General features: G+C 39.2%; 1 protein-coding gene across 1 annotated transcript in view; it reads left to right on the forward strand.

Moving 5' to 3' along the window:
- Sugt1 (SGT1 assembly cochaperone of MIS12 kinetochore complex) overlaps positions 1-16,781 on the forward strand; it is a 37,070-nt gene that overhangs the window by 13,293 nt on the left and 6,996 nt on the right. The window contains exons 6-11 of the mRNA XM_048421822.3: positions 1,293-1,346; positions 1,808-1,824; positions 4,536-4,567; positions 6,984-7,080; positions 8,270-8,377; positions 12,415-12,505. Coding sequence (XP_048277779.3) covers positions 1,293-1,346; positions 1,808-1,824; positions 4,536-4,567; positions 6,984-7,080; positions 8,270-8,377; positions 12,415-12,505 — 399 coding nt within the window. The remainder of the gene's footprint in view (positions 1-1,292; positions 1,347-1,807; positions 1,825-4,535; positions 4,568-6,983; positions 7,081-8,269; positions 8,378-12,414; positions 12,506-16,781) is intronic.

Consider the following 16,781-nt stretch of genomic DNA (forward strand, 5'->3'; position numbering starts at 1 on the left):
ATGACTTAGGGAGGTAGAACTTTGGGAATAGTAATGCTTCAATTTGTTTACCCTGGTTTGGCCACATGGATTCTATAGCTGCTCATTTAAGAAGTCAGAATAATTACTCTTTGCAAATCTAAAGAATTTAGTTTTATAATTCTGTGAGGTCAGGCATTCTATATTCTGTATTCTTTGCTTTATCCATTCTTCCCCCTTGCATGGGAAGAGGCTTTTACTGGTTGTGTGAATAATGGTTTTTTTTTAATTTAATTTTATTTTATGTGCATTGGTGTTTTGTCCACATTCATGTCAGTGTCAGGCTGTGAAATCCCCTGTAATTGTAGTAACAGGAAGTTGTGAGCTTCCATATGGGTGCTGGGAATTGAACCCAAGTCCTCTGGAAGAGCAGCCAGTGCTCTTAACCACTGAGCCATCTCTCCAGTTCCAAATAATAGGTTATTTAAGACTAGTGTTTATAGAAGAATATAGTACATGTGTGCCTAACTAACATTTTGATAAGGCATGAATAGTTCAATTCCTTTTGTAAGTCAGGCAATTTTAAAACGCAGTGCATGCCATTAATCTCAGTACTCGGAAGGCAGAGGCAGGCATATCTCTTTGAGTTCCAGGTCAGCCTGTCTACAGTGCTAGTTCCGGGACAGCCAGGGTTACATAGAGAAACCCTGTATCGAAAAAGTAAACACAAGTTGTGTTTTCAGATTAGTTAGTAAACTTTTGCTTTGATCACCTAATATTTAGCACCTTTTACTAGGCATAGCAGCTATTTAAATATTGTTCTAGATCTTCAGAGGTAAATATTTTTTTATTTCATTCACATTTCTGCTCTCTATAAATATATAGTTCACTATGTATGTTTAGTTTCTTGGCTACTGTGTAACTTGGAAATGTGACTGTTTCATAATATATGAAGTATTGAGGACAGAATCACAGAGGAAATGACAGGTAGTTGGTAGCTGCATTGTAGAGCAGGATGAATGAGGAGAACTGATTTGGAACTCTCAAGCCTCCTTTGCCCTGTGAGAGAGAGATTTCCTTTAAGATCAGGGTAGATGCAGGAAATGTAGATTACTGAGAAACTGGAGAGAGTGACTGGTTAAAACTAGATGAAGAGCTCAGTGGTAAGCCCGTGGTTACATTAGAGCTTTATCACTATGGCTGCTGACCGCTCAGTTCCCGGTTCCTGCACTACTTTGGACATGGTAGGCAGCTAGAATGAATGTGTTACATTGCTCACATCAGCGATTTTACACTCAGGGTTTTTTGTTTGTTTGTTTGCTTGTTTGTTCCAGGTACAGATGCAAACTTTGCCATCTGGATTAAAAGGTGCCAGGAGACTCAGAATGGTAAGTATGGGTAGGTTTTTGTTTTAAAATAAACATTTCAAGTTTTTTTTTTTTTGGTTTAAATATTTTATTTTTAATCTTCCTTTCTTGGTTCTGGGGATCAAACCCATGGCCGTGTACATGCTGGTCAGGTGGTTGTTCTACCGCTAAGTTACCCCCCAGCCCAATAATAGACTGTTTCTGGTTGACGCTCTTTTTCTTCTTAAGTCAGAAGGAAAATTTGATGGTTTTACTTGGCCAAAGTATTATGTTACTACCAGTAATAGATAATGAAGGAATCTAAAGTAATTTCTGGATGCAAAATGGAAACAATTTGATTCAAAGGTAGCAATTTGCTACATTTGAAATATATAAAGAGAAATAAGTTTCTTGATTGATGTGTTTGCTGTAAAAATAATGTCTATGTCTTTGCCTACAAACTTACTGTTACCTAAAAATGCTTCCTTTTTTATGTTTTTTAGGATCAGAATCTGAAGTGGTAAGTCCACTCATCTTTCATGTTTTACTTATTCTTTAAACTTAATCAAATATTTTTAAGCCAGGGTTTGGGGTGAGCTCTTATTAAACAATTCAATTTAAATTTTAGTTATCTGAAATAATTCATTTTGTTGAAGTAAAAACTGTAAATTTATAATCACGTAAAATACTGTGTTGTCTTAATGAAGTTAGGGTATAATATAAGCTAATTGGTTTTTTGTGTGATCAGGATGCTTGTTTCCTATCGTTTCCTTACCAGTATCAACAACTTACTAGGTTAAGTAGTTGTCATCATCATTAAGGAGCTCACAGACACTTGTAGCTCTAGTTTCAGAGTATTTGATGCCCTCTGGCTTCCTAGTACACTTGTTCACATGCGATGAACAGACACTTATGCAGGCATGCATACACAGAAGCAAAAATGAATAATAAATCTTTTTTAAAAATTACAGTGTCATTGTAATTAAAAAGTAACAAATATTTGAATTTAATTTTTAGAAATTTCTCTTATGTGTATTAGTGTTTTGCCCGTGTGTATGTCTGTGCACCACGTATATGTGTGTTATGTGTGTAAGTCAGAATATTCCTGGAACTGAAGTTGGCAGATTGTGTCGAGCTGCCATTGGGTGCTGGAAATTGACTCTGAGTCCCCTGGAAGAGCAGTCAGTGCTTTTGACTGCTGAGCCATCTCTCTAAGCCCCATGGTCCACTTCGTTTCTCATCAATTTAGACTTTCATATAGTGCAGTTAGATTATGGCATCCTGTTTCCGTAGTCGGCACATACATAATCAAGAAGGAAAATCGCAAGAGTTGGGCAATGTGTGTATAACTCATTTTATGGATAATTACTTTTTTGAGATGCTCATCCGTCTTTTAAGAAAGATTTCCATCTCAAGTTTCCAAAATTGCATTGAGATTGAGAAAACCACTTATTCTGAGAGATTTATATATAAACTGTGTCTAATAGAGCTAATCTTCTTCCAGCAGGTTTCCTGGGAGCATTAGGCAATGCATGTGTACCAGTAAAGTTTAGAACAGTTTCCAAAACTGAAGCCCTGTTCAAACATCTCTCTATACCCATCTTTGCCCCTTAATCCTAGGTGCCTGGGTGGTGATTAAGGAACTGATTGGAGCGGTCTTGACAGGCTGGCTTCCTAATTCACCTGCCAGTAGTGTTCAGGCCTTAGTTTAGGTTTGTGTGTAGGCCAGGCTCCTGCAATGGCTGAACTGAGAAAAGCGACTTGAGGGGGAAAAGGTTTATTTTGGCACAGTGTTAACATCTGGTTAGGGGGATAGTCATAGCTGCTTACAGCAGGGTGATCAGGAAGCAGAGAAAAAGGGAGCAGAGGGTACCCAATACAACCTTCAAAAAATTCATCTCTAGTGACTTTCCTCCAGCCAGGCCCTGCTCCCCCAGTGGTACCATCCAATACATGTAACTTTTGGGATCTGAAGATACGTTGTGTCTAAACTGTTCAGCCTGTGAATAACAGAATGATACTCACATAACAAATTCTCATTGGTCCAATAATAAAGGGTTCATAGCTTTAGTGTGTTCTGCCATGATGTGGTTTGGGGTGTGTATGTGTCTGTAGTTTATTAAATGTATGTGTATATGCACCGCATGTGTACCTAATACCCTTGGATGCCAGAAGTGGGCATTGGCTCTCTTGATACTGGAGTTGCAGGTGGTTGTGGGCTGTCAGTTGGGGCTACAAACTGGGTCTTCTGGAGAGCAGCCGGTACTCTTTTAACTGCTGAGCCATCTCTTCTGCCCCGATTTAGTCTGCGTTTGTCCTGGTTCCAGGCTAAATAGTAATTGTTCTAGTTAGTGTTTGCACCTGTTTTCTGTGCGCTGCCTGGAATGCCGAGTTGGCGTCATACCTCTTGAATTGCTTGACTTACTTCTTTGGTTGCTTCTCTTCTCATTTCGGGACAATTCAGAGGTCTCCCATGACCCCAGGCATCATCTTTACTTTACATAGCCTTAACTATTGAGCATATAGTTTATTAGTGGTATGGATTGGATAATTCTCATTTCGATGGCTGGGAGTGGAGGCAGGAGGATCAGGAAAGAGATCAGCCAGCCTAGTCTATGAATGAGACTTGCCTGAAGTGAGAGGAATTATTTCTAATGGTCTGGGTATTGCAGAGATATCCTAAATAGAGTAAAATATTCTTCTGAAGCTAACCATTGAGATGGTCCTTTACTGTTTCTAGAGCGTCATTTGATTTTGTAATTAAGGCTGAAGTTATATGGTCTCTTAAAAATGATTTATCTTTCTTGAGATGAAGTCTTCATTAGCCTGTGCTGGTTTTGAACTTGTTTTGTCACTGGGGATGACCTTGATCTCCTGCTTCTCCCGTCCCTTTCTCCCAGGTGCTGGGATTACAGGTGTGTGCTGCTACCACATCAGGCTAAAAATGGTCTTCAAAATGCTAGCCTGCTCAGTTTTGAGTTCTGTATCTTATGACTGGAAATACTACACAAATGCAGTTTTCCCAGTCATTCTTGTAGAAAGTTTTTACTGTTTGTTGTGGCAGGATCTCACTGCATGAGGCAGGCCATCCAAGCACCCTGCCAAGATCACACACTGTACTTTTTCCATATTAAAGAGCCACTGGGCTATGTGAATTAATAATGTATGAATTTTTAGTATAATTGCTAAACTAATGTGTAAAATCTTTCTCTTTCACCTTGTCAAAATCAGTCTGCATCTCAGAGAACTCAGTCAAAAATCAAGTAAGTATTTTTTTTTTTAAATAAAACAGTACCTGGTAATGTGCTTAAAGAGAAAAAAACTCAGTCTCCACAGAAGGCAGAGTCACACTGTGTCATTTTAAATGTTTTTTAATTGTTAATGTCTGTATGAAGAATTGTATTTTAAGGTTGTCTACTAATTAGTATTAACATTTAAATAAATTCAAATAACTCTCATCTCTAAACTTGCTTGCATATTATGTTGCCTTTCTCTGTATTAGGAGAGCTATTTCCAGTTAAGTTGATACTGTTAAATATGTAAAGAAGTGGTAGGCTACCCAGAATTGTAATTTGCTATCAAATGCCTGTGTGTGTGTGTGTGTGTGTGTGTGTGTGTGTGTGTGCGCGCGCGCGCGCTTATGTGAGAGAGGTGCTGGAGATTGAACTAATAAAGGCTTCATGCATTCTAGGCAAGCACCATGTAGGTGAGTTGTTGTTTACACTATAAGAGGCAGGACAAATATAAGGCTCTTGTCCTCTTACTTGGGTAAGTTTTTCATAGGAATGTTCTACCTGAGTTCAAAGTTAGTTCTGCAGTCACAATGGTGAGTAGCAAGACTTTGACTTTGGCTTAGTAAAGAGCTTGCCCTGCAAGCTTGAGCACTTGCATTTGGATCCCCGTCACCTACATAGAAACACAACAACAAACAAACAAAAAGACTGGTCATGGCAGCATACGTCTGTAGTCCTAGTGCTGGGTAGATGGAGACAGGATGATCCCTGGAGCTCACTGGCCAGCCAGCTTGCCTAGCTATTTAGTGAGCTCCAGGTTCAGTGAGAAACCCGTTTCATAAAATAAGGTAGGAAATAATTGAGGAAGTCACCCAACCACTGGCAACACACACGTACACTTGTACACTCAGCCACATGCATACATGCATTCAACATAATAAATTATTCGCTAGTCACATAACAACTTGTACTTAATTTTTTGTTGGGAAAGTATTTTTATTAATTAATTATTTTTTACATACTGACTGCAGTTTCACCTCCCTCCTCTTCCCTCAGCCCTCCCATCCCACACCCCCCACCACCTTCCCTCTGCTTCTTCATGCCCACCCACCCACTCCTCCCATGGATATCAACCACATGTGACATATTTAGCTGCAATATGACTAGGTGCCTCCACTTAGTCATATTAAGGCTGAGGAGGCAACCCAACATGAGGAAAGGGGTCCTAAAAGCTGGCAAAAGAGTCAGACAGCCCTGCTCCCGTGTTAGGAGTCCCACAAGAAGACCAAGTTCCCCAACTGTCACATATATGCAGAGGGCCTTTGTCAGCCTCATGCAGGTTCAGTCTCTGTGAGCCAGCCCTGGTTAAATAACTTGTATTCCTTTTCCCCCCACTTATTTTTTTTTTATTTTTTTATTTATTTTTTTTTTTAGATTTATTTATTTATTATGTATACAACATTCTGCGTTCGTGTATGCCCACACGCCAGAGGAGGGCGCCAGATCTCACTACAGATGGTTGAGAGCCACCATGTGGTTGCTGGGAATTGAACTCATGACCTCTGGAAGAGCTGCCAGTGCTCTTAACCTCTGAGCCATCTCTCCAGCCCTTATTTTTTTTTTTTAAAAGACAACAAACCCTCTTTTTACTTTGCATACCAATCCCACTTCCTGCTCTTGTATTCTTAAGACGCTAACAGGAACACGTGATGGTTTGCTGTAGAGCTTTGCACCATCACTGAGTTGTGAGGTGTCTGTGTGCTGGGACCCTTGAAGTTCATTTCTTGAATCAAGATGCTTTATTTTAATCTGAGTAGCTGATGTGGCAGTTCCAAACCAGTTATAAGTCTACTGTGAGGCAGGCCCTTTCCCCTGTTCTTAGAAATATGAGAGTGCAGGATAAACAGTTTTGCCCTCTGGGAGATGAAAGTCTAGTCTGGTTCAAAAGTGTGAACATCCACATTTCCAGAGCTTTTGCTATGGGAGGACACACTGGTCTTCCCTCAAACCTTGAGTTAAAGAAAAAGGTGTATAATTTGATGGCACTATGGGGGAATCTGTGTATTTTGTACTCATTTCTTTCTCCTCCTTGTATTTGCTCCCATCTTCAGTGAACAGATCTTAGAGTATTGACCCAGGTTGACCTGTGACCGCTGTATCAATGCTGCTGATTGCTTCATTTTCATGAGCTAGCATTCTTAATCTGTTTTTTTAAGTTAGTTAGCATTAGCTGGAAATGACAGTACAGGCAGCTGTTAGAATTTCAGTATTAGGAAATGAGAGGTTTGTGCCAGCCTGTCTTCCGCCTCCCTCTCTTCCTGAAGTTGTTTACAGCTGCTTTGCTATTGTCTTCCTCAAGGTGGAGCTCTTGTTACTTATTAGTCTATTAATTTGACAAACAGCTTTAAGAAAACCAGAAATTATATGAATATGTTCCTTTAAATAGGTATGACTGGTATCAAACGGAATCTCAAGTAATCATTACACTTATGATCAAGAATATTCAGAAGAATGATGTAAATGTGGAATTTTCAGAAAAAGAGGTAATTAGTCTTTGAACTATATAGAGGGTAAATACTATATATAAGTTTAGTGTTTTACAGAACAGTTTTACCAGTTTATTAGATATATTCCATTTCTTCTTGAGATAATATGAGAAATGTTAAATAAAGTTGGAAGCTGCTTCTCTGTGTAACAGCTCTAGCTAACTGGGAACTCATTTGTAGACCAGACTGGCCTGGAACTCACGGAGATCCACCTGCCTCTGCCTACCAAGTGCTGGGATTAAAAGTGTGGGTTACCACTGCCCAGCTCATTTGAAATTTTTTAAAATTTTAACTATGTAGACATAGCTTGTCTGGAATCTGTTGTAATCCTCCTGCCTCTGACACTAAAGTTTATGTTATTGTGCACTTAGTACATGGTGAATTTATACCACTATCGCTGGCTTCTGTGTGCATTCTCTGCTAGATTTGCAGGGTAAAGCAGAATTGGGTCGACATAATTAAGATCCATACTTTGGTTAAATTTACTGGTATATGTTACTTTAAAAAGGTTTAATTTATCACCAGCACCCACCCACCCATCCATCACCATCACACAAAAAAGTTTAGTTGTATGGGGTTTGTACATGTCTTAAAATTATTAGCTATATTAAATGAATATGATTTAATAACTTTCCTTTCTCGTGATAGATATTTAAGAGCAGTAGTGTGGTAGAAGTAACAGTTTGCACAGGCATGCAAAATTTTAAATACTGTATGTTATATTACTTTGTTATGTAGTATGTTTTCGTGATTTAAATGTTGGGTAATTAGATCTGTAATTAATACTATGTAATCTTTTCTGCCATTTGGTTCTGTATATGAGAATACAAATGAAAGATGCCATGTGGACAAAAAAACAACACTTTGAAGTACCTAAATCTGACATTCCAGACACCTTAGTGGGCAAAGGCTGCTCTTAGCAAGTCTGACAATCTGAGTTTGATCCTGGTGATCCACATGGTGGAAGGCGAAGGTAGACTCCTGAAACTTGTCACCTGACCTCTGCAGTCATGATTTGGCACGTATAGAAGGGTACACACAAAAAAACAAGCTCATGCACACTAAAGAAAAAAATCTTTCTGTGTGAAACACTTAATCTGTAACATTGCTGAAATTTATATTTATATTAAATACATAACCTTTTGTGTACATTTACAAAGTGTGATGCCAACTTTGTTTTCATTAGTTATCTGCGTTGGTGAAACTCCCCTCTGGAGAAGACTACAATTTGAAGCTGAGGTTGCTTCACCCTATAGTACCGGAGCAGAGCACATTTAAAGTGCTTTCAACAAAGGTAAGCAAGTTGGAAACTGTAACCTAAAATAGTAGTGTCTGCAGTAGGCTTGTAGTCCCGACTCCCAGTGTGTTAGAGGTCAAACCCAGGGCTTTGTGTGTGCTCGGCAAGTACTCTCCCACAAGTCTACATCGTGAACCTTGTAGCTCCTTTTAAGACACACATTAAGTTAAAAGGGATAAGTAAATAAGAACAAAGATTTTTTTAATTACATTTTTCTATTGCTCTTCACCTTATTTTTTATAATAGGGTCTATGACTATACTGCAGCTCCCTTGGTTTTATTTAGCTTGGCAGACCAGTGAGCCTCCAGAATCTGCCTGTTTCTGCCCTAAGACTAAGGGCAAACGACACAGTAGCATTGTCTGTGTCTGATGGGAATCTAAGCTTGTGCCCTCATGCATGCAGAACAAACACCTTAAAATTTTATTTAAAAAATCGTGTAAGTGTGTGTATTTGTGTTGGGGTGCATGCATTTGAGTGTATTTGTGTTGGGGTGCATACACATGAGTGCAGGTGCCTAAAGAGACCAGAGGCATTGGATCCCCTTGGAACTGGAGTTATTGTGAGCCGCCTAGTGTGGGCGCTGGGACGTTCTGCAAGAACAATTTATACTTATTGCCACTGAACCATCTCTCCACTCTAACCAGCCTCTTAAGATTTGCTACTTATATGTTTGTCAGTGTGCTCTGTTTTGATGTAAACACATTCAGTCTCATACAGTTTATAACAGTGCTGTAAGGATGAATCTGCAGTTTTTAAATTTTTTTGTTTTTTAAAAAATTTATTTATTTATTATTTATAAAGTGTTCTGTCTGCATACAGAACCAGGTTGGATTACAGATGGTTGTGAGCCACCATATGGTTGCTGGGAACTGAACTCAGGACCTCTGGAAGAGCAGCCAGTGCTCTTAACCTCCGAGCCGTCTTTCCAGCCCCTTAAATTTTATTAAGCTGAATTTAGGTTATCTTATTAAGTGAAAATGATGAATATATTTGAATTATAATTTGATTATATAGTTTAAATTCCTGGTCATTTTAAAAAGTAAGATTACACAATGAAATTAGTTTTTAGACTATTATATATTTCAAAGAGGAGTGTAGTAGTGTAACTTAGTAGAGAATGTAAAATTGAAAATAAAAATTGCAGGGTATGGTAGTACATACCTGTAATCCCAACATCCAGGAGGCTAGGGTGAGAGGATTGATGTGAGTTTAAGGCAAGCCTGGGCTACAGAGTGATTTTCAGATCTGCATGGGTTAGGTAGAGTGAGACCCTCACTTAAAAAACAGAAAAGAAAAAGAAGAAAAATACAATAAAATGTGTGACTTGTGTGATCCAAAAGGAAGGGAAATATTTGTCCTTCAAGAAACATTTGGTGCTGGATGGTGGTGACGCACGCATTTAATCCCAGCATTCGGAGGTAGAAGCAGGTGAGTCTCTGTGAGTTCAAGGTCAGTCTCCTCTACAAGAGCTAGTTCCAGGACAGGCTCCAAAGCTACAGAGAAATCCTATCTCAAAAAACCAAAAGAAAAAAGAAAAAAAAAGAAGAAAGAAACATCTTGCTTATCAGAAACAAAGTTGATGAATCGCGAGGCTGCTACATGACAGAGTGCGCTGTGGGACAACACCAAGAGGAGGGTTGGCCAGTATTTCTACTGCTGCCACCCACATAGAGTTAAATTTGTTCAATAATAGAACTTTGAGTTGTCAGTCACAAAACTGGGGAGATTATGAGAGGCAGGTGAGGAGATGATGAGTTTGCATTGTGTATTTATTAATCATATTTTAGTTGTTTTGGTTTTTAAGTCCAAGACTGAATTCAAAGTGTCGTTCTCCTGCCGTGGCCTGAAATTCAAGTATTGTTCTTTGTTGTTGTGCCCCCCGCTTTTCTAGGCATTGAATATAGCGCCTTGTTTAAACTCACAAACACTATACTTAGGTCTATTCCCAGCCCGTGAGATTCTTACTGCATGTCTATTTGACGTAATTTGAGTAAGAATGAAGAGACGAATGACTTAAGAACTTGTATTTCACATATTTGACTTATAAATGCAGCTTGTGTTTCAGGTAAACTATTTTTTTAGTATGAGTATGCTCCCTCTATTTGCTGAATTTGGTAGTTCCCTTATTACATAGTGATCAGTGACACTTGTGTGATGGAAGAATCTGCATTGGAGTCAGATGTAAACCTTGTGGAGTTGATTCAGTAAATGTTTCAGTCTTAGTTTTACAGAGAAAGAAAACGAGCTCGTGGACTTCAGACACTTTCCCCAAATCTACACTAAATGGTTGTTTGCTGTCACGGTGGTGTATGTATCTTTACATGCCTGTATCTTTACAGAAATAAACTGAAATTTTTGATCATTTCCCTTTTCGAACAGCAGAGGGAGGCAGTGCGCTAGGAACATGGTTCAGTGAGTAAAGAGCTTGCCACACAAATGTGAGGCCCAGATTTCTAGAACCTACATAAAATCAGGTGGGTGTGGTGGCTGCCTGTGATTCTCAGCATCCAGGAGATGGAGGTAGGGAATCCCCAGAGCAAAATGTCATAGTAGCTAAAATGCTGTGCTTTGAGTTCAGTGGGAGACCCCACCTCCAAATAAAAGGTGGAAAGTGATAGAAAAGACACTTGATGTTATCTTTGCGCATGCGTGCGTGCACACTCATACACGCACACACACACGGCATGCAAATATAAAATGTGGATAATAATCTTAGGTGGTTCTGTTAAGTAAGTTGGTGTATGTAAAGCACTAAACACGTAGTGAGTACTAAATAAATGGTATTTACTCTCAACAGTGCCCTGTTGAGGTTAGTAGATGCCTGTTTATGTCTCCTCAGGAAGAGTCTAGTCTGTCAGGAGATGAGGATGTAAGGAGTAAGGCCAACCTTGATTAGAGAAGAGGGCAACCAGTACTCTTAGCCTCTGTGCCTGTGTGCGGTACCCAGCACCCCTACCAGGCTGCTCAGAACTTGTTGTAACCTTAGCTCTGGAGAACCAGGCTCTCTTTTTCTGTCCTGCAGGCACTGCACACACACATGGTTGTGCATGCACACACAAAGCTAAGAAATAAAAGTAATTTTTTTTAAATGTATGCACCCTAAAGGTATTTTATATTATATAGAATGATCCTCAAGCTGTGTGTCTGAAATTATTATCTGAACATAAATGAATCTGTTTTAGCTTTTGCCCTAACCCCAGACATTATTTAAAAGCAAAAACTATTTTTTTAAAAAAGTCTAAAATCTGAACCTTTTCTTGTCCCAACCATAGGAGATTATACAATTGCTATACAATTGTATAATTGTTGTATAATAATACAATTGGTTTTATTAATTTATACAATGGCATAAGTTCCTCTGAAGCAAATGAACCAGATGTGTGTGTTAATGTAGAGTTGAGAGCTGGGTGATCTCAGAGGTCATTGCTGACATTTGCTCTGTGAGAATCTATTGCAAGGGGTTGTTAGAATTCCTGAGTTTATTCTCATTAGGTGTCTGTGTCTTTTCCATTTACCAACCTTAGAGCAAAGATCAGTGTCTCTTGCTATCGTCAAATGTGCCTTGAATGGCAGAATCATTCCTCTTTACTTCTTTTGTAGAAGAATAATAAAGCATTTAGACTTCAAGACCCTTCCAAAAAATCTATTTAGAGAGAGCAAGCACATTGTATACACATGCATATGGAGGTCAGAGGACAACCTTGGAAATCATTCTCTCCTCATGTATGTGGATTCCATGGACTATCAGGCTTAGCAGCAAACACCTTTACCCACTGGGTCCTCTCATTGACATGAATTTCAAGACTTAATTGTAGCTTATATGATATGTGTGCTGTGTTTTGAAGGGTAAAATGTTAAGAGTAGAAACAAAATAAATGTTTCATAATTCTTCTGATTTAACTTTGTATAATTTAGGTAAACTGTCAAAGACACTATTAATTCTTATGAAAGTTTGATGACTTAAGAAAATTGCATTTTTACTCTTTTATGTATGTTACATTGAGTAATGGGTTTTATTTGTGTTTCCTTCAGATTGAAATTAAAATGAAAAAGCCAGAGGCTGTGAGATGGGAAAAGCTGGAGGGGCACGGGGATGAGCCTACAACAAAGCAGTTCACAGCAGGTTTGTGTTTTCCTGTTGCTGAGGCTTAAGTGCATTGTGTAGTTGAAATTAAATAATAATGAACATTCTCCCTACTTGTTTATTTATGAAAAAAGTTATTCTAATTTCTGAAGCTTGAACACAAACAAGTGGTGTCAAAGCCCCAGAAGACTTGGTGTTGTTCACTGTTAGTCTGTGACTCTGTGGGCAGCCTACCACACGGGGAGGTAGTCTGCTACAGAGTATCTCTTCCTTCCCTATTCCGCCTTTATTCCTTTCTGTTTTCTCCAACTGATTTCTCACCTTTGATTTCGTAGATTTTCAGAACTTCACAGAGCAGGACATTTGGACCATTTCTGTTGCAAATACAGAGATGGACACAAACCAGTCAAGGAATGCCTAGAGAAGACAACTCGGGTTGATTTTGAATTGCCCTTATGTGTAGAAGTCTGTTCTAAGCATATATAACCAGCAGATAAGCATCTTTAACTAGGAGAATAATTAATCTGGGGAACCCTCTTAGAACTTCAGCCTAAGATTGTATCTTAGTCTAATTGCCTCATTACTGAATAGGGAGATATTTCTTTTTGTTTAATTTTGTTTCTTTTTAATACTCTGATCTGATGGCCGAAATAAGCCAACAATGCGTCTCAGCTATTTTCATATTTTTACCCCTTTTATAGTAGAAAACACATTAGCTTGTAACAGCTTTTAGGAGATCAGTTATTAACAGATCCCATGTACATGAATGTGTGTCTCTGTGTGTGTGTGTGTGTGTGTGTGTGTGTGTGGGTGAATTAATTACATGTGTGTATAGAAGTTGCAAGAATAAAAGTGTTTCTTCCCCCTCAGTGATAGACTTTTAACTAATCAGTAGCAAAGATAGTAAAACCAGGAGAGACAGTGGCAGATGATTTCTTGTTGCTACTTCAAAGGCCGTCTGGTCTCTTGGGATTGACTTCCAGATGTCTGGGACCAAGGTTTATATAGTGAACAACTGTGTAATAAACACAGCACTCACATAATAGGCACCCAGTGTTATTTCTTTCATTTTATAGGCTTGGATCATCTAGGATTTGTGGAGCACTAAGATGCAGGGCTTCAGAGTATGGGTGTGGTAACTGTTGCTACTTCCCATGGGACACGTTCACCAACAGTGGAGATGATCTCTGCTGTCACAGTTGTCTAATAAAGTAGTGAACAAGGAACTTCGATTACGCACAGTTCACACACCATCTCTAATTATTCAAGTTGTTCTGAGATTAAATATCATGTATGAGTGTGTGTGTAAGATTTTTCTAAATGTAATCCCTTAGAAATTCACGATGCTTTCCCTTCTGTCCTGTGTGTTTTGTGAGAAATTAATATGCTTGTCAGATCCCGTGTACTGCAAGCTGGAAACTGTAGATAAGGGCAAGTCACTTAACCTAACTGGGCCAGCGTTCTTATCTGTAGAGTAGAGATTAAAACTTCATTCCTATTCTTCCTGGGAGTCAGCATTAGAATTAATTAAATCCATGTTCCCGGCTCCTTAACTGTGTTATATGGTTCTTTGTTTTCTTTGGCTACCAGTGAAATGTGCAGAAACAGCATTTCCAGTAGAGGGAAGCAACATTTAGAATGTTTAAATATATGTTTTAAACATATATGATGTTTAAAGCAATACAGTCACACACACACCCTGAGTGAAACTATACCATGTCTCCCTAGGATTTGTTTTGGTGAAGGATGGGTAAATAAGCTGTGCTTATTTATTATTTACTGGTGAGATGAAGGCACAGGAAACAGAATGAATGTTTGTTTAGTAGTTTCTCAATTGTTTTTTTAGGAAAGGGCTGTAGAAAGACATCGCTGGAGAAGAAACATTTAGATTAGTGTCACTGCAGTGTGACATGGAAACTTGGAATAAGCCTCTTTTTTTTTTTTACTTTAAATTTTACTCATTTTATATACCAGTTCCTGCTGCCCCCCACTTCCCCCTCCGTTCCTTTATCCCGCTTCTTCCCTCCTCCCCCTCTGTCCCCTCCTTGTTGCACCCCTCCTTTCCATACCATCCAGTCCTCAGAGTGAGTAAGGCCTCCCATGGGGAGTCAACAAAGCCTGACACACCAAGTTGAGGCAGGACCAAGCCCTCTTCCCCCCATCAAGGCTGAGCAAGGCATCCCACCATAGGGAATGGGCTCCAAAAAGTCAGTTCATGCACCAGGGATAAATCCTGGTCCCTCAAACAGACCAGGCTACAACACTGTTGCTCACATTTGTCATTCAGAGGGCCTAACTCGGTCCCATGCAGGTTTCCCGGCTGTCCAGAGTCCTTTAACTCTCTTTAGCTGTCTCTGAGGGTTTCCCCATCATGATCTTGGCACCCCCCCCCCCATCCCCGCCTTACTCTTCAACTGGACTCCAGGAGTTTGGCCCAGTGCTTGACTGTGGATGGATGAAGGTTCTATGGTGACGATTAGGGTGTCACCAGTCTGATGACAGGGAGGCCGGTTCAGCCCCCTCTCCACGTTGCTAGGAGTCTCAGCTGGGGTCATCCTTGTAAATTTCTGGGAGTTTCCATGGTACCAGTTTTGTCCCTGATCCCACAATGGCCTCTCTCAAGGTATCTCTTTCATTGCTTTCCCTGTCTGTCCTTCCCCCAGCTCAGCCATCCCGATCCCTCATGTTCCCTCATCCCCTCCTCTCAGCGCCCACCTCCTCGCCCCGTGCTCCCAAGTTTACCCAGGAGATCTCATCTATTTTCCCTTCCCAGGGTGATCTTTGTGTCCCTCTTAGGGTCTTCCTTGTTACTTAGCTTCTCTGGACCTGTGGATTGCTTTTGGTAAGATTGCTTATTTTCTATGTTAATTCTACCTACCCAAGGGCATGGTAGATCTTTCCATTTTCTGTTATCTACTTCAGTTTCTTTCTTCAAAGACTTAAAGTTCTTGTCATCCAGGCCTTTCACTTGTTTGTTTAGAGTTAGCCCAAGATATTTTATACTATTTCTGGTTATTGTAAAGGGTGATGTTTCTTATGAACACTGATGCAAATACTCAATAAAATACTGACAAACTGAATCCAAGAACACATCATAAAATCATCCACCATGATCAAGTAGGCTTCATCAAAGAAATGCAGGGCTGGTTCAACATAGGAAAATTTGTCAGTGTAAACCACTATATAAACATACTGGAAGAAAAAAACCATGATCATCTCATTAAATGCTGAAAAGCTTCATGAGAGATCAGGGGTACAAGGAACATTATATAAACATAATAAAGGCAATATAAAACAAGCCTACAGCTAACAGCAGAATAAATGAAGAGAAACTCAAAGCAGTTCTATTAAAATTAGGAGCAAGACAAGGCTGTTCACTCTCCATATTTATTCAGTATTGCACTTAAAGTTCTAGCTAGAGCAATAAGATAACTAAAGGAGATCAAGGGGATACAAATTGAAAAGGAAGAAGTTGCTATTTGTAGATGATACGATAATATACATAAGTGAGCCCAGAAATTCTTCCAGGAAACTCTTGCACATGAAAAACCTTTAACAGTGTGACAGGATATAAGATTAACTCAAATATCAGTAGCTTTCCTATATACAAATGATAAATGGGCTGGGAAAGAAATCAGAAACATCATCTTCCTCTCTTGTTTTTAAGAACTGTAAGCTGTATTAGCCCCTATAGTTGCTGTTTATTGACTACTTGAAGTAGGATTAGTCTGCATTGAGGTGTAAAATCCTTACCCAGATTTTACGATTTTTATATAAAAGGATCATAATGTATTTTCCAGTTGACTTCATGTTGAGATACTATTCTTTCTTGCTATGTTAAGTTAATATATATATTTAAGCTATATATATACATACATATAAATGTGTATTTGTATGTATGTATATGTATGTGTATACACACACACACACACACACACACACACATATATATGTTCTTGTCACTTATTTTTCATTGTCCTTCAGAAAACTAAGCAATTTATTTCTGATAATACAAATTCTACCCCTTGCCACTTTCTTCCTTTTTACATCCATTATTAAGATAAAAAATCTTCAGTGTGTGAATGGGAAAGAGTTCTTTGTAAATTCTGTGTCGATTTAATAAATGTGTTTTACATCCTGACTGCAGTCCCCCTCCGTCCTCTGCTCACAGTTCCCCCCTCCCACCTCTCTCTGTTCCCACCCCCAATCCACTTCCCCTCCATTTTTGCTTAGGCAAGGACAGGTCTCCCATGAGTATCAGCAAAGCATGGACATCAAGTTGCAATATGACTAAGCACTTCCTCATGTATTGAGA

The sequence above is a fragment of the Myodes glareolus genome, chromosome 12, assembly GCF_982192425.1.
Source record: "Myodes glareolus chromosome 12, mMyoGla1.1, whole genome shotgun sequence".
Taxonomy (NCBI): domain Eukaryota; kingdom Metazoa; phylum Chordata; class Mammalia; order Rodentia; family Cricetidae; genus Myodes; species Myodes glareolus.